At 50.7% G+C, this 21,695-nt stretch overlaps 2 protein-coding genes across 2 annotated transcripts in view; both read left to right on the top strand.

The window, feature by feature from the left end:
* The window catches only part of Capn1 (calpain 1), a 29,568-nt gene extending 26,650 nt beyond the window's left edge, over positions 1-2,918 (top strand). Inside the window, 3 exon segments of the mRNA XM_051145940.1 lie at positions 780-896; positions 1,376-1,434; positions 2,209-2,918. Of these exon segments, the coding sequence (XP_051001897.1) occupies positions 780-896; positions 1,376-1,434; positions 2,209-2,235 (203 nt within the window). The 3' untranslated portion in view covers positions 2,236-2,918.
* Positions 2,919-4,296: 1,378 nt separating this feature from the next.
* Positions 4,297-16,763, top strand: LOC127190008 (solute carrier family 22 member 20). Its single transcript, XM_051147057.1, has 10 exons — positions 4,297-4,671; positions 4,766-4,869; positions 5,483-5,637; positions 7,401-7,569; positions 8,745-8,868; positions 9,279-9,394; positions 14,234-14,448; positions 15,317-15,429; positions 15,543-15,745; positions 16,667-16,763. The coding sequence occupies exons 1-10, from the start codon at positions 4,297-4,299 to the stop codon at positions 16,761-16,763; spliced, it is 1,671 nt and encodes a 556-aa protein (XP_051003014.1).
* The last annotated feature ends 4,932 nt before the right edge of the window (positions 16,764-21,695 follow it).

Raw genomic sequence — 21,695 nt, 5'->3', positions numbered from 1 at the left:
TAAGCTAAGGGCTTTATCTGTGTTCCTCCCTTTCCTCGCCTTGTAGCTTACCAGGAGCAAAGGTCTTTTAATTAATATTTGCTTGCTTGCGTGTATGTGATGTATGTATGTATTTATGTTCATATGTGTGCGGACACACATAAAAACCAGAGGTTGACATCTGTCTTCCATCGTTCCTCTTACTGAGGCAGGGTCTCTCACTGAGCCTGGATCTCACAGATTAAGCTAGTTTAGCTAGCCAACTTCCCTGGAACATCCCACCTGCCTCCCAGAGGGAATGCTGGGATAACTGGTGGGCTGCTGAACCCGCCTGGGTTTTAAGTGGATGTGGGGATCCAAACCCTGGACCTCAGGTTTTTGTGGCAGGCGTTTTACCCATTGGGTCATCAGACAGAGCCCTTTGTTAGCCCTAATGTGAAGAAGAGTAAGGTGATTCTCAGAGGGAGAGCAACTGAGTTCAGGACACATGACCAGGGCAGGCCGAGAGAGGACAAGCAGGTTCAGGCTCCTTAGGACTCTCCCACAGTGACTTGTGTAAACCCAAGTCCAGGCTAAGACCAGATGCCAAGGTCCTCTCTAGCCAGCTTGTGATTTTCTGGGGTGATGTCTTTGCGCACCCCCACCCCACCCCCATCTGTCCCTCACTTGCCCAGCCCCTTCGGCTCCCCTGCCGGGAGAAAGATGACCCTAACTAAATACCCCTGCCTAGACCGACTCCTCCTCCACCGCCCTATCTGGCTGCAGCTGTACCAGCCCTCACTTGCCTGTCCTCTGCCCAGGCTTCAAGCTTAACAAGAAGCTGCACGAACTCATCATCACCCGCTACGCAGAGCCCGACCTGTGCATTGACTTTGACAACTTCGTGTGCTGCCTCGTGCGACTGGAGACCATGTTTCGTGAGTGTCCCTCACTGATCCTACTTCCCCACGGTGCCCCCCAGTGCTTCCTCATGAGTCAGTGGGAGACAGAGAGAGGTGAATGGGGTGGGGCCGAAGGGGAACAGAGGACTCATATGTAGGTACTTGGTGCATGAAGTATGGGCATAAGAGGGCCTAAAGAGGCCACTTTGGGAGCCGGGTGTGGTGGCGCATGCCTTTAATCCCAGCACTCGGGAGGCAGAGGCAGGCGGATCGCTGTGAGTTCGAGGCCAGCCTGGTCTACAAAGCGAGTCCAGGACAGCCAAGGCTACACAGAGAAACCTTGTCTCGAAAAAACAAACAAACAAACAAACAAAAACAAGAGGCCGCTTTGGGCCGGAAACTTCATGGCTTTAAGGGCCAATAACTTGGGGTGCAAGGGAAGTGGGAGACAGCTTTGGCTGGATGTAACTGTCTGGTTGGTGTCCCAGACTTAGCTCATCTTTTCTTGGACACAGGGTTTTTCAAAATTCTGGACACAGACCTGGATGGCATCGTGACCTTTGATCTATTTAAGGTAAGATGGAGTCCTTGGCCTTAGAACCAGGCCTCAAATCTGAGCCCTAGTCCTGGCAGCCATGGGTCAGGGGCTTCTGGGGCCCAGGGAGGGATGAAGAGGGGGAGGCCAGGCTCCTAGAAACTAATGGGAGCCAGCAGCCTGGCATCCTGGAGTCAGGGAAATAAGAAAACACAATCCCTACCCCACCCCCACCCCTTGCCACCCGCTGGGTGCGTGGTGGTGCACGCCTTTAATCTCAGCACTCAGGAGGCAGAGACAGGTGGATATCTGTGAATTTGAGCCCAGCCTGGTCTACAGAGTGAGTTCTAAGACAGCCAGGGCTATTACACAATGAAATCTATCTCGAAAAGACAAAAAAGCAGGTCTGGCAGTGGTGGCGCACACCTTTAATCCCAGCACTCAGGAGGCAGAGGCAGGCGGATTGCTGTGAGTTCAAGGCCAGCCTGGTCTACAAAGTGAGTTCAGGACAGCCAAAGCTACACAGAGAAACCCTATCTAAAAAAACAAAACAAAAACACACACACACAAAGAAAGAAAGAAAGAAAAGACAGGAGAAGAGAAAAGGAGGAAGGAAGGGAAGGTAGAATGAAGGAAGGAAGGAAGAAGAGCACCCTCATCATCAGAAGGTCCCTTCCAGTGAGCCTGAGGTACAGAGGGTGATGGTTGCGCTGTGGGGCTGCAGTCTGTACTCTGGGATGGGTGAGGAAGAAGGAGGCTGAAGTGGCCGTGTCCTGCTGCTGCTCCCAGTAACCTGTCCCTCTTGTCCTACAGTGGTTACAGCTGACTATGTTTGCATGAAGTGGGGGCTCAGCTCTCATGGCCCGAGTTCCTCCTTTCTTCTGCCATGCCACGCCATGCCTTTCTGCCACGCCACACCAGACCACACCAGCTGCAAGTGCCTTCCTTGAAGCAGGAAGGCACCTTGTCCTCCTGTCCTTTAGCCTCCCCACTACCTCTGTTCAGCTGCTCTGGGCAGTCACAGGGCCTCCCTGCCCCTGTGGCTAAGGGCTCAGAATGGGCAGCCCTGGACCCTGCTCATGGCTAAGACCAGGAAGGCAGCTCCCTGCTTATTCCTGCCTCTGGGGAAGGAGTGGGTACCCCTGCCCCGCTCCCCACTAGTACCCGGGTGTGTGTCATCCCTAACCTGTGGAGGCTATAGCCCCTGCCATCTCCTAGACCTGCAGACTTTATAACCACAAGCTAAGCTCACTGTCTGCATCTGGGTTTTGAATGCCTTGCCTCACCGCGGAAGCCCCACAGCCAGAATTACCTGTGCCTTCCTGTGCAGCAGCCAAGATCCCTCTGCAAACCAACCACACTTCTGCTCCATGGGCCCACCAGGAACTTCCTGGCCTGGAGGGTGCTCAGCCCCTCCCTTCCCCCCTCTCCTCTCATTTTTTTTTATATTGGCCGATTTCAAAGGAACGCTGGTTGAGGGACTAGTGTACTGGTTATGGAGGACCAGGCGCTGGGGGGATGGGGTGGGGTGGGGAGATCCCATGTTTCAGTGCATTGGAAAAATAAAATAAAAGGCTGCACATCTGTCTCTCGGTGTTATTTTCCCAAACCTGCTCCCTGGATTGTACCGGTAAGCCTTGGCCTAGAGATGGTTTGTAGCCGCATGCCCACCCTTGAAGACTTGGCATCTGGCCATGGCCACCTCTGCTCCCGAGCTGTTGAGAGAAATCCTGAGCACAGAGTCATGGACTGCATGGCTCCACTGACAGTCAGTGCAGGTGGCTTTTCTGGTTTTGCATGCCCTCCTTGAGGCGGACCCTGATTTCCTCTTCTGCCGGCTTCAGTAAGGAAACACAAAACCTGTGCTTAGCACATACCTGACCACCAGGAGCTTCCCAAGGCATAGAGCCTCCCGCCCCCACCACCCCCCTGCCCTGGCCACACCGGGACACCCTGTAATCCAGCAGTTTATATAAGCTGTTCCGCCTCTGTGGCTCTTCTTACCAGAGATAAGAGCAGGTGGCAGCAGAGAACGAACACCAGTCACCCAGTAGGACAAAGGCTGCAGGCAGCCTGAGGACACTGGAGGGTCCAGGCTGGATAGATTCGCTTGGTAGAGGGCTCGCCTAGGCAGAAGCAGGAGGCCTAGCTGGCCAGTGGTGCCTCACGCCTTTAAACTCAGGAGCCAGAGGCAAGTAGAACTCTTGAGTTCAAGGCCAGCCTGGTCTACAGAGCAAGTCCAGGACAGCCAGGGCTACACAAAGAAACCCTGTCGCAAAACACAAAAAGACAGCCGGGTGGTGGTGGCTCACATCTTTAATCTCAGTACTTGGGAGGCAGAGGCAGGCAGATTGCTGTGAGTTTGAGGCCAGCCTGGTCTACGAAGCAAGTCCAGGACAGCCAAGGCTACACAGAGAAACCCTGTCTCAAACAAACAAACAAACAAACAAACAAACAAACAAAAAACAAGGGCTGGGCGTAGTGGCTCACACCTTTAATCCCAGCACTTGGGAGGCAGAGGCAGGTGAATCACTGTGAGTTTAAGGCTAGCCTGGTCTACAAAGTGAGTACAGAACAGCCAAAGCTACACAGAGAAACCCTTGTCTACAAAAACAAAAACAAAAAGAAGAAGCACTCCACAGACTCGGCTGTCTCCCTAGTGCCCAACCCTTGGCTTTTCTACCTCAAGAGGTAACAGATGGGGAGAGGACTGGGGGGAGGAGCACCCTGCAGATGTGGGGACACCTAGGCCTCCTGTGAGGTGTAACTGGATCTCTCTGAGCTGCATTGTAGCGAGCCTGTGTGGTCCTAACCCCTGGCCTGATCCTCCACCTCCAGTCCCCTCCCTTCCCTTTTTACATAAGACCTGGGCAGGCTGGATCTAGGGTAGGGCCCTTGACCATGGCTTTCACAGATCTGCTGGATGCTCTGGGGGGTGTGGGTCGCTTCCAGATTATCTATACAGCCTTGCTGCTGCTGCCCTGTGGGCTGCTGGCCTGCCACACCTTCCTACAGAACTTCACAGCTGCTGCGCCCCCTCACCATTGCCAGTATCCTGCCAACCACACGGAAGCTACTACCAATGATTCAACGGCCTGGCTGAGGGCCACCATACCCCTGGACCAGGATGGGGTCCCTGAGCCATGCCAGCGCTACAGAGAGCCTCAGTGGGCCCTTCTGAATCCCAACACCTCCTCCCACGGAGTGGCCACAGAGGCCTGCAAGGATGGTTGGATCTATGACCGAAGCATTTTCCCATCTACCATCGTGATGGAGGTCAGAGGTGGGTGGGGGGCTTGGGGGGGGGCTGGGAATAGGCTAATAGGCTACTGCACAAGGACAAAGCTTAATACCCCCCTCTTCCCAACAGTGGGACCTGGTGTGTGAGGCCCGCACCCTCCGTGACCTGGCTCAGTCCATCTACATGTCTGGGGTGCTGGTGGGGGCTGCCTTGTTTGGTAGCCTCGCTGACAGGTGAGCCTAGGGGAAAGCTCCTAGTCACCCAGGGAAAGCCCTGCCCTTACAGTCACCTGCATTCTTTTCTTCCTTCCTTCCTTCCTTTCCTTTTTCAAGGCAGCGTTTCTCTGTGTAGCTCTGGCTGCCCTAGAACTCACAGAGATCCTTCTGCCACTGCCTTCCAAGTGCTGGATCAAAGATGTGCACAACCACTGCCTGGCTATTCCTTCTTTTCTTTCCTTTTTGTGTATATGTGTATGTGTATACATGCGATGGGTTTGTGTATGTATCCCCGAGTTTTGAATTTTAGTCTTTCTGCCTCCACTTCCCAAGTGCTCGGGTTCTAGTCATGAGCCTCTTCTCAAAATCTGGTCTTTTCCAAATCTCTACCTTTCCCCAGCCTGGACTAAGTTCCTCCGGCTCTGATTTTCTTCCGCACATGCCCTTCTATCCCGAACCAGCCTTGGCTAGCAGCACTAGAGTCCTGGCAATTGCATGTGCTATTTAGAGGGGTGGCTTTTAGTGGGCATCTCATCTTCCCCTTGGTTGCTTTGGTGTCTCCACGGGCTTTGCTCCTTTGAGAGTGTCTGGACGCCTTGGGATTCCCTAACCCCTCACTCTCTGGCTTCAGGTTGGGTCGAAAGGCCCCACTGGTCTGGTCATACCTGCAGCTGGCAGTTTCGGGGGCTGCCACAGCATATGTTGGCTCCTTCAACGCCTACTGTGTCTTCCGGTTCTTCATGGGCATGACCTTCTCCGGCATCATCCTCAACTCTCTTTCCCTGGGTGAGTCCAGTCCAGGTGGGATCCAGGGGGCTGGGGTTGTGAGAAGGGGCATGCTACTATCACAGGACAATTTTTAAAACTTCATTTTATTGTAATTCTCATTGAGAAAGCTCAACTCAAAACCTCTTACCCAGAGGTCTGGATTTAGAAGACCAGGTTGACACAGACTGTGACCCTGGCAGCAGTGGGCAGTGACCCTGGTGGCCTTTCGTGGGTCTGGGTTTCAGTTTACTAATCTGTGAGCCGAAAGGGTCAGGTTGATACCGTTTGAGAGTCACTCAACAATAGCCACTAATTGTCTACACTGTGCCAGGCCGTAAAATAGGGTGATTTCCACAGGAGCCAGATGCAGAGGCTCACTCCTGGAATCCCAGCTCTGGGGAGGTAGAAGCTGGAGGATTAGGAGTTCAAGGTCACCCTCAGCTACTTATCAAGTTTGAGGCTTGCCTGAGCTATGGGAGTCTGTAAGTACAAGGGAGCAAGGAGCTCATACAAATAAAATGACTCTAATCTGAAAATCCAAACTCCAAAACTTTAGGCCTGTAATCCCAGCACTTGGGAGACGGAGGCAGGAGGATCACATAGTTGAGGCCAGCCTGATCTACATAGTGAGTTTCAGGCTATCCAGAAACTACAGAGCAATGAGATATGGGGGGGGGGGGAAGGGAGGGAGGGAGGGAGAGAGGGAGACAGGGTTTCTCTGTGTAGTCTTGGCTGTCTTGGACTTGATTTGTAAGCCAGACTGGCCTTGAACTCACAGAGAACCACCTGCCTCTCTCTCCCTGAGTGTTGGGATTACAGGCATGTACCACCATGTTGGGCTAAGACCTTTTTAAAAAATAAATAAATAAATAAATAGGGCTGAGACCTTTTTAAAAATAAATAAATAAATAAATAAATAATATGATGGCCCCCAAGTGCTATAGAGAGCCCTGAGATTGCATGGCTCCAGGGAAGGCCGACCTGCTAAGCTGCAAATGCTGGTCATTTCTTAGCTCCACGGTGGAGGTTTGAACTCCTGAGTGCTGATAGGAGTGTCACCCTTCAGTGATAAGTGACAAGCTGGAGCCTGTAGGTGGCCCTCGTGGAAAGTGTTTTGAGGCAATAGAGCGTCCACTCTGGGCACAGGGTTGCCACCTGTCTGTGCTGCTTAGTTTGCTTCTGAAGATGTCACATCTGGCTCAGAAACCGAAGGCTACCACCTTCAGCTGTCCATAGACAGATGGGCCTTTGATTTCAGGGTAGGAGGAGGTCTTCAACCTAGAGACCCAGGTGTACAGATCACTGCCCTTTTCTGCCTCTTTCTGTCCCAGCATTTGAACACTGGAAGGTGATAAGCACATGTTGGGGCCTCAGTAATCCAGGTTCGGCCACCACCTTCTAGAAGGGTTGGTGTCCAGCCACAGCTTAGAGCAAGTGCCTGAGGCCCATCAGCCCGTCTCATACTAAGATGAACTCTATACCACACAGACATGTGTGTGCTCCCGAGCAGGTGTGCTCTCATGTACACACACACACACACACACACACACACACTCACAGAAGGTGGGGGTGTGCCAACAGAGGACCCACATTCTGTCTCAGGATGTGCAGTCTTACAATGAAGCCATTTTAGAGTCTGATGTCCTATAACCAATCTCCTGCTATAGGCCATACAGGAGTGTAGTCTAGGTGAATCTTGGCACAGGCATGAAGGAGGGGCAGAGGAACTACACAGCTATGTGGTGGATGAGCTCCTTGAGCTGACTGCCTTTCTTCCGCAGTTGTAGAGTGGATGCCAACCAGGGGCCGGACAGTGGCGGGCATCTTGCTGGGTTTCTCCTTCACCTTGGGCCAGCTCGTCCTGGCTGGCGTGGCATACCTGATCCGCCCCTGGCGATGGCTGCAGTTTGCTGTCTCTGCTCCTTTCCTGGTCTTCTCTCTCTATTCTTGGTATGTCCAGCGGAGAGAGGCTGGGGTGGGGGCATGCGTCTGTGTGGCTGAACCATTACATGGCCCCCAGATAGGTCAGGGTGTGCAGTGTCTGCAATGTGATGGACACAGAGCAGAGGCACCCTGAGAGCCACGGGGTCCCAGGGTCTTATGGATAGCCTTTGGCAAGTCTCTTTCCTTGGCATGGGGCTCTGGAATACACAAAACAGTTTTGCCTATATCAATTCCAATGTACTTCATAACAACCCCATTGCGTCTTATAAGAGGGGAACCAAGGTACAGCCCAAAAAAGGACCATGATTTTTTTTTCTTCAAGGCTGCACAGATAGGGTAAGAACCAAAGCCTTGGCTGCCCTAGACTCACTTTGTAGACCAGGCTGACCTTGAACTCACAGCGATCTGCCTGGCTCTGCCACTGTGAGTGCTAGGATTATAGGTGTGTACTGCCATGACCAGCTCAAGAACCAGCTTTAATACCAAGTGTGTCTTAGTTTTGAAGGACTCTTCTGTGATTCTCTGTATGATATGATACCAAAAAATGAAAGAAAAAGAAAAAGGAAATGGGTGGGCAAGATGGCTGAGCTGGTAAAGGCATTTGCCTTCAAGTTTAGCAGCCAGCATTTGATTTCTGGGATCTATCCACATAGTGGATATGTGTGTGTGTGTATGTGTGCTTGTGTATATGTGTGTGTGTGTATATGTGTGTATATACATATATATATATATATATATAATGGTGATGCACACCTGTTTTTCTTTTTTTTTTTTTAAGATTTATTTATTATTATGTATACAGTGCTCTGCTTGCATATACTCCTGCAAGCCAGAAGAGGGCACCATATCACATTACAGATGGTTATGAGCCACCATGTGGTTGCTGGGAATTGAACTCATGACCTTTGGAAGAGCAGGCGGCGCTCTTAACCACTGAGCCATCTCTCCAGCCCCACACCTGTTTTTCTAACACTTGAGAGGCAGTAGCATAAGGAGGAGGAGTTTGAGGCCAGCCTGGGTTATATAGGGAGACCCTGCCTCAAAAAGAAGTAACAGCAAAGGGATGTTGGTGGCATGACCTGGTTGTGAAACAGGACCCCTGCTACCTGCCTTTAGGGTCTGGTAGAAGACAATGAAGGAGAGTCAGGATTGCAGGTGGGAGCTCTCCTTCTGTACCCCAGGTGGCTTCCGGAGTCATCCCGATGGCTCCTTCTCCATGGCAAGTCCCAGCAGGCCTTGCTGAACCTTCGGAAAGTGGCCATGATAAACGGCAGGAAGGAGGAAGGAGAGAGGCTGAGTACAGAGGTGAACGGTGGGCCAATGGAAGGTGGGGTGGGGCAGGTTTTGTGGTATCGACAGCTTTTGGTCACTCTGGGACTTGTCAGCTGCTCAGGATGTGCCTGCCGTCCTGGTGGAAAGGCTGGCAACACTCAGGGCAGGCAGATATGAAGTTACCAGGGGTTAAGTGAGAGAATCTCTAATGCCACAGAGCCTCAGGATTGTTGGGGTGCATGTTGCAGCCCCCCTCCCATACACACACCACATCTCAAAATCATGCAAACAGTCTCTGAGGGCCATCAGTCCCTCTGTTGAAAGGAGGATAAGGCCAGATGTCAAACACAACTGAAGCTCTGTTTTCCACTGATAAGGTGACCCCAGCCGGGAAATGGCGTCCCGGAACCCTTGATGCCACTGATCACACATTTTTCACCCAGGTGGTGAGCTCCTACATCCAGAGTGAGTTTGCAAGTGTCCGCACCTCCAACTCCATCTTGGACCTCTTCCGAACTCCAGGCATTAGAAAAGTCACATGCTGTCTCATGGTGGTCTGGTAGGTGATGGGCTCATATCCAAGACTTTGACCTGACTGGGGGAGGGACGTGAGGATGTGCTCTCCTCTCTCTCTCTCTCTCTCTCTCTCTCTCTCTCTCTCTCTCTTGTTTTTTGTTTGTTTTTTAAGACAAGGTTTCTCTGTGTAGCCTTTGTCCTGGATTTGCTTTATAGACCAGGCTGGCCTCAAACTCACAGGGATCTGCCTGCTTCTACCTCCCCCGACTGCTGGGTTTACAGGCGTGCGCCACTGTGCCTGGCTCAATTTTCAGCTCTTATTGACAAAGTTTGTCCCGAACTAGTCCTAACGCAATGAGCAGGTGAGGGTGTGAATTCAGTTTCATGACACATCTTCCAGCACCTGGCCCTTAGGGCTGGGGAGACGGCTCAGTGACTAAGAGCACTTGCTCTGCAAGTATGAGGACCTGAGTTCAAATCCCCAGCACCTGTGTAAAGAAGCTGAGCGCGGCCTATAACTCTAGCTTCCGTCAAACTGAACTTCGGGTTCAGGCATGGAAAGAGGGGGAGATGCCGGGCGTGGTGGCACATGCCTTCAGTCTCAGCACTCATCTGGCGTCAATCCCTGAATGAAACAAAACAAAACAAGAAATCAGGCCGTCTCATTTATTACTCAAACTGAGAGGGACAGGCGCGGGATGGGGGGCAGGGATGAGGATCCCTAGGCCCCACAGTGGTGGCCCACACCTTTAATCCCAGCACATGGGAGACAGAGGCAGGTGGATCGCTGTGCGTCCAAGGCCAGCCTGATCTACAGAGTGACTCCAGGACCGGCAGGGCTGCGCAGAGAAACCCTATCTCAAAAAACAAATAACACTGAGCATGGTGGTGCACTCCTTTAATCCCAGCACTCGGGGGGGGGGGGTGTCAGAGGCAGGCAGTTTGCTGTGAGTTCGAGGTCAGCCTGGTCTACAGAGAGAGTTCCAGGACAGTCAAGGCTACACAGAGAAACCCTGCCTCCAAAAACAAAACAAAACAAAAAAGCAAAATAAATAACAACCAAAAAAAGAGCAACCTTGTCCTCTCTCCTCTGCATTGCCTGGATATTAAATATTCAAAGTTGATATATTTGTGAGTCAGGAAGGCAGCAAGAAAGGCAATGATTTAGTACCTATTGCAGTATGGTCCTTGTAAAGGTCAAAGTCAAGATATGCAGAGATTTCAGTTTTTGTAGCTCCTGGCCTTCTGTTACCTGATCTAGGGATGTGTTCCCTGGGCTCTGGAAATAAAGTGTCTCCCCCTCTGGAGATGAAGGGAGCTTGATGGTCAGGCCCTGGGCAGCAAGAGAGCCTTGCTGGCCAGGCATGGTGGAGCATGCCTGTAATCCCAACACTCAGGGAGGCAGAGGCAGGCAAAGCTCCGTGAGTTCAAGGCCAGACTGGTCTACAAAGAGAGTTCCAGGACAGCCAAGGCTATTACACAGAGAAAACCTGTCTCAGAGGAGAAAAGAAAGAAGAGAGAGGCTTGGTGACCCAAGACCACATCCTCGGCTGAGCCTGCCCTCAGGTGTTCATACACCCTGTCCACCTGCCCTGCTTTGCCTGCCCTTGGGTGTCCATACACCCTGCCTACCTCCTCTGCCTTGCCTGCCCTCTGGTGTCCATACACCCTGCCCACACACCCTACCTTGCCTGTCCTCTGGTGTCCACACACCCTGCCCACCCATTCTGCCTTGCCTGCCTTCTGGTGTCCACACACCCTGCCTTGCCTGCCCTCAGGTGTCCACACACCCTCCCTTGCCTGCCCTCAGGTGTCCACACACCCTGTCCACCTGTCCTGCTTTGTCTGCCCTCTGGTGTCCACACACCCTGTCCACCTGCCCTGCTTTGCCTGCCCTCTGGTGTCCCACCACTTCCTTGCCTTCCTCTTCCTGTTAGAAAGACACAAACCACCAACCCGAAACTCAGAGGTTGAAAGACCTCTTTTGGATCCTTCTAGAAAGAATTAGCAAAGACCTATTTTTATTAAGAAAAGAGGCAGCAATCCACAGCTCAGTCAGAGTCCAGGCCGTGGGCCTTCCTGAAGGTTCTCCAACCATCCCAACCCCCTTGAAGCCTCCTGGCTGGGGTAATTTCCGTTTATACAGAAAAGCTTGGGCATTTGGGGGGCTCCCTAGAAGCCCTGGAGCCTTGCCAGGCTGCATCTGGGTCCAATTGCATCATTCCTGGGGAGAGGAGAGAGGCCCTCTAGGCTGGGCTGGGGTTGGGGCGGGGACTTTGGGATCCCAAGAGGGTTGGGAGGATGGAAAAGGAAAAGAGAACCGATCAGCTTGCACAAATGTCTCCAAACCCTGTTGTTTCCTTTTGGGGCTAATTTCCAAGTTACAAAACCAAAGCAAACCCAGTGTACCAAATAAATAAATAAATAAAAATTTTAAAAAAGGGTTCAGGACCAGAGAGATGGCTACAAGCCTGAACTACATGAGACCCCCGCCAAGGGGGTCCCTGGGGCAGGGCAAGACTCTGAGGAAGTGATGGCTTGAGTTTTGATCTCAGCACCACCATTTACTGTTTGGTCTTCAACATGTTAACCTCTCTGTCCCTCACTTTCCCCACCGGTCACACAGTGCTGTTGTGAAGATAGGAAGAAGGGGTTGCATAAAAGGGACACCTGCATAAGAGTGAACATCCTCGGCTGGGTGATGAGGTGCCTGCCTTTGAGGCCAGGGCTGCAGTCAGAGGAAGTGGAACTCTGAGATTCCAAGGCTAGGCTGGTCTACACAGGGATCGCCAGGCAAGCCAGGGCTATGTGGTAAGAGCCTGTCTTGGAAAAAAAAAAGAGTGAATGTGCTCTGATTCATGATTTTCCCTGGAGATTTACCCCAGGGAAGAACACACACACACACACACACACACACACACACAGAGACACGCATGCATGCACATGCACACACACATGCACACACATACATGTTCCTATAAAAATAGGTTAATACTCTGTTCTACTTTTTTTTTTTTTTTTCGAGACAGGGTTTCTCTGCATAGCCTTGACTGTCCTGGACTTGCCTTGTAGACCAGCCTGGCCTCAAACTCACAGTGATCTGTCTACCTCTGCCTCCCGAGTGCTGGGATTAAAAGCGTGAGCCACCACCGCCTGGCCACCGTCCTACTATTTTTTTTTTTTTTAACTAGCTTTATCATATCTGAAATACTTTTCATCATTAAGCAAAGCCATGGCACATGATAGATTTGCAGTATATATGATAAGCCAGTGAATGATGAGAGAACAAAGTAAAGACTGTGAAAAGTTTGTCAGGTACAGAGATGTCAGACAGAAAGGAATCATGGAGAATATCTATCTAGCCCATGCTCCCTGTGCTGGGATCCAGCTTGACATGACTGCAGCCATCTTGAATGGCAACCCCTGCACAGTCCCCCAGCATGCATCCAGACTCAGTAGTGTAAACAAACTTGATTGGGTAGTCAGCCAAGTATTTAGTGCCAAGCACTTCTTAACTGATATTTGATACATACGTGTTTTTTGAGACCATCCAAATACAGTCCAGTTGGCTCCAATCCATCTTGGCATAGCTTAGTGGATACCCCGCTTCCTCCTGTCCCTGGGCACCAAGACATGCCCCATCTACAGGTCCGTAGGAACTCAAAGCTTGCCAATTCTGGACTAGTCTGTCTCTTGGCACCATCTGTCTTTGGTAGCCAATGCTCTCATTTGTTGTTGGGAGGTTTGTTGGTTTGTGACAGGGTCCTTCTGTATAGCTTTGGCTGTCCTGGAACTTGGTAGCTGATTCTCATACAGCAGGTTTTTCTAGAACGTTGCCAGTACTGGTCCCACCTGGATGGCATTCTAGGTTGGTCATGGTCCAGTCTCTCTGGGAAGATCATTTCAGGAACAAAAGCATTCCTCACTCTTGCATCCTAGGTGTGCCAACAGCACACCCTTAGGGCTAGGAGTATAACCCCGGGTGCCTTTCTCTGGATGCTCTTCAACTTTCTCAAAGGCCATGCTATGACCAGGTTTTACTGACTTAAAGCAAAACCTACTAAGCTTCGCTAGCTGCAGGCTGGAGGCCCAGCTGGAGGCAGCCTGGGTCCGTGGGCAGCATTCACAAGGCTGAGCCGAATCTTTGTAGCTCAGCTCCTTGGCAGAGCCTTTGGGGAAGAATTCATTTGGCAGGGTCCAGCTCTCTGCAGCTGTAGGGTGGGTGTCTCCACAGACTACTCTCAGTTCGGAGAGACCACCCACATTCCTGGTCAGGTGGCAGGCTCTGTTTTAGTGGAGACTCTCACATCAGATTGCTCTCTGCCTGGGCCAAGTGGCACACACCTACACAGCCTCAGCATGTGAGGAAGTGGAGACAGAAGAGTCAGGGGTTCAAGATTAGCCTCTGAAAAATAGCAAGGTCAAGTCCCCCTCGGACTGTACCATCTCTTAGGCTCTGAATCTTTGACTCTGTCTTTGGCCTGGAGGGCCAGGGTTAAAGGACGCCTGTGATCAGCTTCCCTCGTCCCAACCCCCGTTTATCTTCAATTCAGCTGACATAAAGGCTTCCTTTTGTTTGTTTGTTTGTTTTTGTTTTTTGAGACAGGGTCTCTCTGTGTAGTCTTGGCTGTCGTACACACTGAAGTTGTGCTGACAGTGAAAACTAAGCACACCCCAGAGCTCAGAGCCTGAGCTCAGGAAGCGTGTGGTGAGGAAGAAACATGGTGGGGAAGGGCTCCAAAGTCTGAGGCATGGGGGCCAGAAGATGCTGCGGAAGGTCTGGGGATTTGAACTCCCTGAGGGGAGGGTCCCCCACCCCACACCATGTATCCCTTGCCTTGAGCTGCGGGTGAAAACAGGGCCCTTCTGCTGCCTTTCCCAGGTTCTCTAACTCTGTGGCTTACTATGGCCTGGCCATGGACCTGCAGAAGTTTGGGCTCAGCATCTACCTGGTACAGGCTCTGTTTGGGATTATCGACATCCCAGCCATGCTGGTTGCGACCGCCACTATGATTTATGTGGGACGACGGGCCACAGTGTCCTCCTTCCTCATCCTCGCTGGGCTATTGGTCATCGCCAACATGTTCGTGCCCGAGGGTGAGTCCTCACTGCTGCCCTGTGGTAGCTACATAGGTGCAGGTTCCAGGCCCTCTGCAGATGGCCAGCAATACACCTATTATTCTAGCCCTTGGAAGGACAAGGCAGGAAGATCATCAGTTCTAGGTCAGCCTGGACTACAGAGTGAGACCCTCCCTCATAAGGAATACAAAGAAGACCTCAGCCACCACCATGCTCTCATGTGGGTGATATAAGGGCTCTCCTTACCTCCTCTCAGGGTGCACTTCCACTAGCACCGATCCAAAGCTGGTGCCATAATTTCTTTGAGCACCTAACGTGTGTGTGTGTTAGGTGTGTCAGGGTTTGCACTTTATAAACAGCAGGACAAGCGTCTTCATGGCATAACAGCAGGCAGCGCTTACGAACACCACACACTTTGCACTAGTGACATGTGTCGACCTTTGACCAACCGTGCAAAGCCGTGCTACAGTCTCCCTTACTGACAGGACAGAGAAGGTCAGAAATGGGAGGTCACTGTGACTAAGTCACCTACCTGGGTTTGACGGAAGTGTGACTCCAAACCTTGTCCTGTCTCTGCAGCAGGCTTTGGTGACAGATGCAAATAAGTGAGGAAGTGTAAGTCAGAGAGGAGCCAATTGGGACATCTGGATCTCACACAGGAATGAAGTGGTGCGAAACCTAGATAACCTTTCACCCTTCTCTGAGACTGTTTTTGAAGACCAGGCTGACCTCAAACAGAGTTTTCCATGCACCTCTGCCTCCAGAGGACTAGGATTAAAGTCGAGCGCCACTGGCCTTCCTGACCCTAAGATCCCCCAACCTCCCACCACACCCTTCCTCCAGCCTCTACTCCTCAAATGTCCTCCTCCCTCTTCTGCTGATTTAGATCTGCAGACCCTGCGGACAGTGCAAGCAGCACTGGGCAAAGGTTGCCTGGCCAGCTCCTTCATCTGTGTGTACCTGTTCACGGGAGAACTCTATCCCACAGAGATCAGGTGGGTATGAGGAGTGGTGCCCAGGCAGGGGTCCACTCTCCTCTCTCACACCCACAGGTCTGACTTTTTGGGGGGCCTGACCTAGTCGCTGATAGGTCCTCACTTCCCACAGGCAAGTGGGAATGGGCTTTCGCCTCTGTCAATGCCCGCATCGGAGGCTTGGTCGCACCCCTGGTCACCACACTTGGTGAGATCAGCCCCATCCTGCCACCTGTTTCCTTTGGTGCCACTTCATTCCTGGCTGGGATGGCTGTCACCTGCTTCCTGACTGAGACCCGCAATGTGCCATTGGTGGAAACCATTGCAGCAATGGAGAGAAGGTGCTCATCCTCGGGCTCTGTGGGATGTGGGGCCAGATGGGTCACGGTTAGCCAGATGTCCCTAGGAGTCAGCGAAATCTTCAATGGCTGTGCATAAAATCCCTCTTCTTCTTCTTCTTCTTCTTCTTCTTCTTCTTCTTCTTCTTCTTCTTCTTCTTCTTCTTCTCTGTTTTTCAAGACAGGGTTTCTCTGTGTAGCCTTGACTGTTCTGGACTCACTTTGTAGATGAGGCTGGCCTTGAACTCACGGAGATCCACCTGCCTCTGCCACCCAAGTGCTGGGATTAAAGGCGTGTGCCACCACCGCCTGGCTAAAATCACACCTCTGCCTTCCTCTTCAATGGCTTATCTCTCACCCAGAATAGGTCCAACAATGAAGGAAAAGAGAAAGAATAGAATTAGACCAAGAGATATAGGAAGGGAGGTTGGAGGGGCCCAGGAGGCCACACAGTGATAGAATACTTGGTACTCTGTGGTACTTAGTGGCAGAGAACACAGAAAAAAACCCAGCACCACATAAACTGGTAGCCTGGTCTACATAGTGAGTTCCAAGCCACCCACAGATACCTAATGAGACCCAGGTTCAAACAAACAAAACAACTGGAAAAATGGATTAAACATTAAGATTTTTTTCTAAAACTGAAACCAGCTAAGAATAGGTAGGTGGAGCTGGGTGTGGTGGTGCTCGCCTTTAATCCCAGCACTCAGGAGGCAGTGGCAGGAGGATCACTGTGAGTTCAAGGCCAGCATGGTCTACACAGCAAGTCCAAGACAGTCAAGGCTAACACAGAGAAACCCTGTCTCAGAAAAAAAAAATGAGTAGGTAGGTGGATGGGCACATGGGCAAGTCAGGAAATGACTAAACAGGAGGGTAAGAAAAGTTTTCAGACTATAACAGATGTTTCTACTTGCCTTTGAGCAGAGTCAAAGAAGGCTGTTCCAAACGAGACACAAAACAGAAGAGTGAAGAAATTTCTCTTCAGCAGCTGGGGGCTTCTCCCCTCAAAGAAACCATTTAAGCAGCCAAACCCCTGGCACCAAGTTGGCTACAGCTCAGCCTGTGCTAGGAGGGAGCATCCAAGACACCCTCAGGGTCCCTGGGACAGAACACCGTGCAAAGCAGAGGACGTCATGGACTTTGTTGGAGAGCCACACCCACGCCCAAGCAGATGTATAGAAAGGAGAAGGAACCGCAGGGACCAAAGGGCAGCGTGCTGTCCACTGCAATAAAAGCACCACTTTCCAGGTCCACTAGAGATGCTGGGTCTTTGCAAGGTCGCAGTGACATTAGCGCTCCATGATTTACCTGGTCAATTTTCTTGATACACACTCCCCACCTCCCCGAAATTCCAGAACCCACTCTTCTTCACTCCTTTTAAAGCATGACCACTCCATCAGACATTATGGGAGAAACGCCCATTTTTCCTGTGGGTGTGGTGGAGGGATGGACAGTGTCTTCACATGGGTGGGGTGGGTCTTCTTGCCTACAGTGAGCCTTGCAGTTGATGGAACAGCTGATGAGCAAACAGTGAGGCCAGTCTCAGGAATGTGTGGACCTTTGCCTGTTGTGTATATCACACACTTTGCAGAAATGGGATCTGACCCGGTTTCCCAGAAGTCCTACAAGGGGCAGGCCCCTGCCATTTACACTTTTTCTCTGCATACAGCCCAGACTCTGGCCATAGTCCCCATATCCTTGACCTAGAATTTGTTATATAGACCAAGCTGGCCTTGGACTCACCGAGAACTCTGCCTGCCTCTGCCTCCAAAAAATGCTGGAGTTAAAGGTATGTGCCACCTCACCTGGCCACATTTAAATTATTTATTGTATTCCTAAAGACTCTGCATCTCTAAAATATGGCAGCCATCCAGACATGGAGGACGAGGTCAAGAGACTGTCCTGCCCAGAGCAATTTCAAGAGCTCTGACCCATGAGTGCACAGTAAATCCCTTCAGAGTTAGCAGGCTAGACCAAGAAATATCTCCCCCGACACATCAGGTTCTGTGCATCAGGAACTCATAGAATCTTTGTAGCATGCTTCTGGTTCGGGACTTCCTAAAGTCGGCTGTCTCCACATTGGTTTCACTGCTGCCTCTAATTCCAGCTGTAGGGGCTCTGGTGCCCTCTTCTGGCCTCTTTAAACACTGCAGTCACACTCACACAACACCTATAATTAAAAATTTTAAATCACCCATGGTCATTTGCATCATAAAAATGAGTTACAAAGACTTGTTCCCAGTAAGAGGAAGGAAATGGGCCCTACTTTTTGAAGAGAGGGTTTTTAACATATTTTTAAGCTATTGTGACAAAATTATATAATCAGTTCTTTGAAAACTGCACACACATGACCCCAGCACTCGGGAGGCAGAGGAAGGAGGATCAGAAGTTCGTGGCTCCACAGAGAGTTTGAGGCTAGCACGGGCTACAGGAGACCATGTCTCAAAACTAAAAAGGAAGCAACATGGAAACCAGGCACAGGTGCATGCTTACAGGCCCAGCTGTTTGAGCAAAGCTGTACTCCTGCCCTTAAGAAGCCTGAGGTAGGAGGGCTACAGTAGGTTTGAGACCAGGATGGGCTACGTGGTGAGTTCCTATTTCAACATAAAAGTAGATCAATAAAGAGTAGGCTGGAGAGATGGCTTAGCAGTTAATGACTGGTCTTCCAGAGGACCTGGGTTCAAATCCCAGCACCTACAGGGCAGCTCAAAACTGTAACTCCAAGATCTGATGCCTTCATATAGACATACACCACTGGCAAAGCGCCAATGCAGATAAAAATAAAATTAAAGAAATAAATAAAAACAGGGTAATCTGCTGCTTTCCCCTTAGTGAATGCACTAGAAAGGCCTTTGCTTAGTTTCCTCAGTGCTTTATAGAACATAAGTCACTTTACTTTATTCAGCATATTCAGAGTATCGTCATTTAAACATGTCACCAGAGGCTGGGCGTGGTGGCGCACGCCTTTCATCCCAGCGCTCAGGAGGAGAGGCAGGTGGATCTCCGTGAGTTCGAGGCCAGCCTCATCTACAAAGTGAGTCCAGGACAGCCAAGGCTACACAGAGAAACTCTGTCTCAATAAACCAAATAAAATAAAATAACAAATAATAAATAAACATGTCACCAGTACAAAAATTATTCTTGTAACAGGATCTTACTATATAGTCCCTGGATGACCTGGACCTTGCTGTGTAGAAGAAGCTGACCTTGAACTCATAGAGATCTGCCTGCCTCTGCCTCCCAGGTAGAGAGTGCAGCCTATGAGACTGTAAGTCACTTGGCAATGAAGATGTCCACACAAGATTTGTATTTCAAATATGTTTCATTTATTCACACAAACATTCCTTATAATATCATGCTAATATAGAAGTTAGACATCCCGCCAGGCGTGGTGGCACATGCCTTTAATCCCAGCACTCAGGAGGCAGAGGCAGGTGGATCTCTGTGAGTTCGAGGCTAGCTTGGTCTACAAAGTGAGTCCAGGACAACCAAGGCCACACAGAGAAACCTTGTCTCAGAAAAAAAAAGTTAGACATCCCACTGGCAGGGAGCAGTTGTGTGAGCTGAAAGGATGCTGCAGAGTCCCCTTGGGGAATCCCCTAAGGATGCCTCCTCCAGAGCTTGCAGGCTTGACCCGTGTCTGCCATGAAGTCCTTCAGCTACGGCAGCCTGGGAGGGTGGCACTGATGAAGGTCCAGGAGGTCCTCGAGAGCATAGGCCAGTGCTGACAGTGGGCTCAGGGACAGAGCCGAAAGTTCAAAGTCACTGAGCCCAGGGCTACACACAGAGTTTCATGTTCTGTTGCCAATGGATGTCAACACAGATAGGCCATGTTTTGCCAGGGTGGCTGTGGGACCCCAGGGACCATGCTCAAAATTCAGATGTACAATTTCACTGGGCAGGTCCTTCTGCGCTCCCAGGGCTCACAGCTTCGGGTTGTGGGCCCACCCACTAGGACATCAACACCACCTTGGGGTTAATTCACCAGTTTATCAAGGCCTGTCCTGGGCTGGGCTCCTATCTGAGCCTGGCAGATACTCGCTTCTGAGGCCTAGCTCTTATCAGAGCTACTGATGGCAACTCAAACATCATATTATTTCAAATCCCATGAAATGGCTTTTGAGTTGCACAACATGGCTTTTAAGTTATGTTTGACATTCTCCTGTTACTGTTCTGTAATAATACCAACAGTGGAACTCATGTTTTCTTTTGTTTTGTTTTGGTGGAGAGGGTGGCACGACGGTTCTGGTGGCTTCCTCTTTGCCTCGTTGGTCCGTTTCGTTATCCTGGGCACTCTGGGGTGGACACCCTCAGTTTCATTCTCTCAGTGAACCAGGATACTGAAATGCAAGGGTCGGGATTACAAAGGACTCAAATCGAACATGAGTTACAGAGGGTGCAAATCTGCGCTCTGTTTGAGGAGGCTCTCCACTGGCTAAGGGAGCCTAAAGCAGTTTCCCTGGCCCTCAGCTTCCTTAGTCGATATGCATCTGCCGAGAGCCTGCCAGGAGCCTGGCGCCAGGTCAGAGCTGGGAGTGTTCTGAGGGGAAAATACCAGTCCAAACGTGAGCGGTGTGCAATCCAGCGGGGGTGTGGGTGAAGAAGAAGAGGCCCCGAGGCCACAGGGATGACGCTGGGAAAATACTGCAGAGGTGAGTGAGACAAGGAAAGAGCAGCCAGAGTGAGAACATTCCAGTAGGTTACAGGGAAGAACAGTTGGGCGGCCATGCAACAGATGCTCTCAGGTTGAAAGAAAAGGGTTGGAGCTGATGGCATCATATACCAATTTGTGAAAGGTCACAACAGCCTCCATAGGGGGAGTGAGCCTGTACAGACTGGGCATATGGCTGGGCTGTAGGGAGTAAGGATGCCTGGAAGAGGCACTCAACAGAGGACATGCTTGGTGACCTCAGCCCTGCACCCCTCCCTACCTCTCACTGCAGGTCCACCACAGTGCCTCTGAGGCAGCTCCATAGAGTTGTGGCTTTACTCCCTTCCTTTATTTTGTTTTGGTTTTGGCCTTTGAGGGTTGCCTAAGAAACGGTACTTTCAACAGGCCTGGTGTTGGCACACGCCTTTAATCCCAGCACTCAGGAGGCAGAGGCAGGTGGATCTCTGAGATTGAGGGCAGCCTGGTCTACAGAGCAAGTTCCAGGACAGCCAGGGCTGCACAAAGAAACCTTGTCTCAAAAACAAAAACAAAGACAAACACAACAAAACAAAACCAATTCACTACTTTGGGGCCTACAGAGCTGGTTCAACATTTAGGAGACTTCTGGCTCTTGCAAAGGACCTGAGTTCAATTCCTAGCGCCCACATGGTGGCTAGCAACTGTCTGTAACTCCAGTTCCAGGGGATCTGACGCCCTCTTTTGGCCTCCTCAACATCAGGCATGAATGTAGAACACAGACACACATGAAGGCAAAACACTCCTATGTGTAAAAAAAAAAAGAAACATGACTTTGTTTTATTTATCCATTCAGCCATCTATTCACTTTTGAGACAAGGTCTCCTGTAGCCCAGGTTGGCCTTGATCTCCTTGTGTAGCTAAGGATAACTTCTAGTCCTTCGGCCTTCATTCTAAAGTACTGGGATTACAAATCAGAAGCTGTGGTCAACTCAGGGCTTGGTAAATGGCAGGCAAGCACTCTACCAATTGTGCCACACCCCTCGTCTCTTTAAGCAATTGTTAACTGTTCCAAAGGCCATGACTTTGTTTTCAAATCTGACCTCTCATTATCAGAAAAGCCGTAAGCCTCCTCTTCATTGGTGTGCCACTGCACTAAGAGACTTAAACTCTGGCATTGAGCGACCTTGCTGCCACCTGGTGGCCAAATTCCTGCAGCCCAAGTACTAGTGTGAAATATCAGTAAGGTTTTGGTTTTGTTTTGTTTTGTTTTTTTCTGTTGGGACAGTTGTACAACGTGGCGTATGTTGGCTGCCATTACATGTT

Source organism: Acomys russatus, chromosome 5, assembly GCF_903995435.1.
Source record: "Acomys russatus chromosome 5, mAcoRus1.1, whole genome shotgun sequence".
Classification (NCBI taxonomy): domain Eukaryota; kingdom Metazoa; phylum Chordata; class Mammalia; order Rodentia; family Muridae; genus Acomys; species Acomys russatus.
The sequence above is the reverse complement of the archived record's forward strand: the minus strand, read 5'-3'. Positions and strand labels throughout refer to the sequence as shown.

What these genes read in the sequence shown, in the direction of transcription:
- LOC127190008 (XM_051147057.1), top strand. Translation starts at nt 4,297, where the DNA reads ATGGCTTTCACAGATCTGCTGGATGCTCTGGGGGGTGTGGGTCGCTTC. An exon ending in CATCTACCATCGTGATGGAG is followed by an intron (nt 4,672 to 4,765) that starts GTCAGAGGTGGG and finishes TCTTCCCAACAG; the next exon opens with TGGGACCTGGTGTGTGAGGC. An exon ending in ATCCCACAGAGATCAGGTGG is followed by an intron (nt 15,430 to 15,542) that starts GTATGAGGAGTG and finishes CCCACAGGCAAG; the next exon opens with TGGGAATGGGCTTTCGCCTC.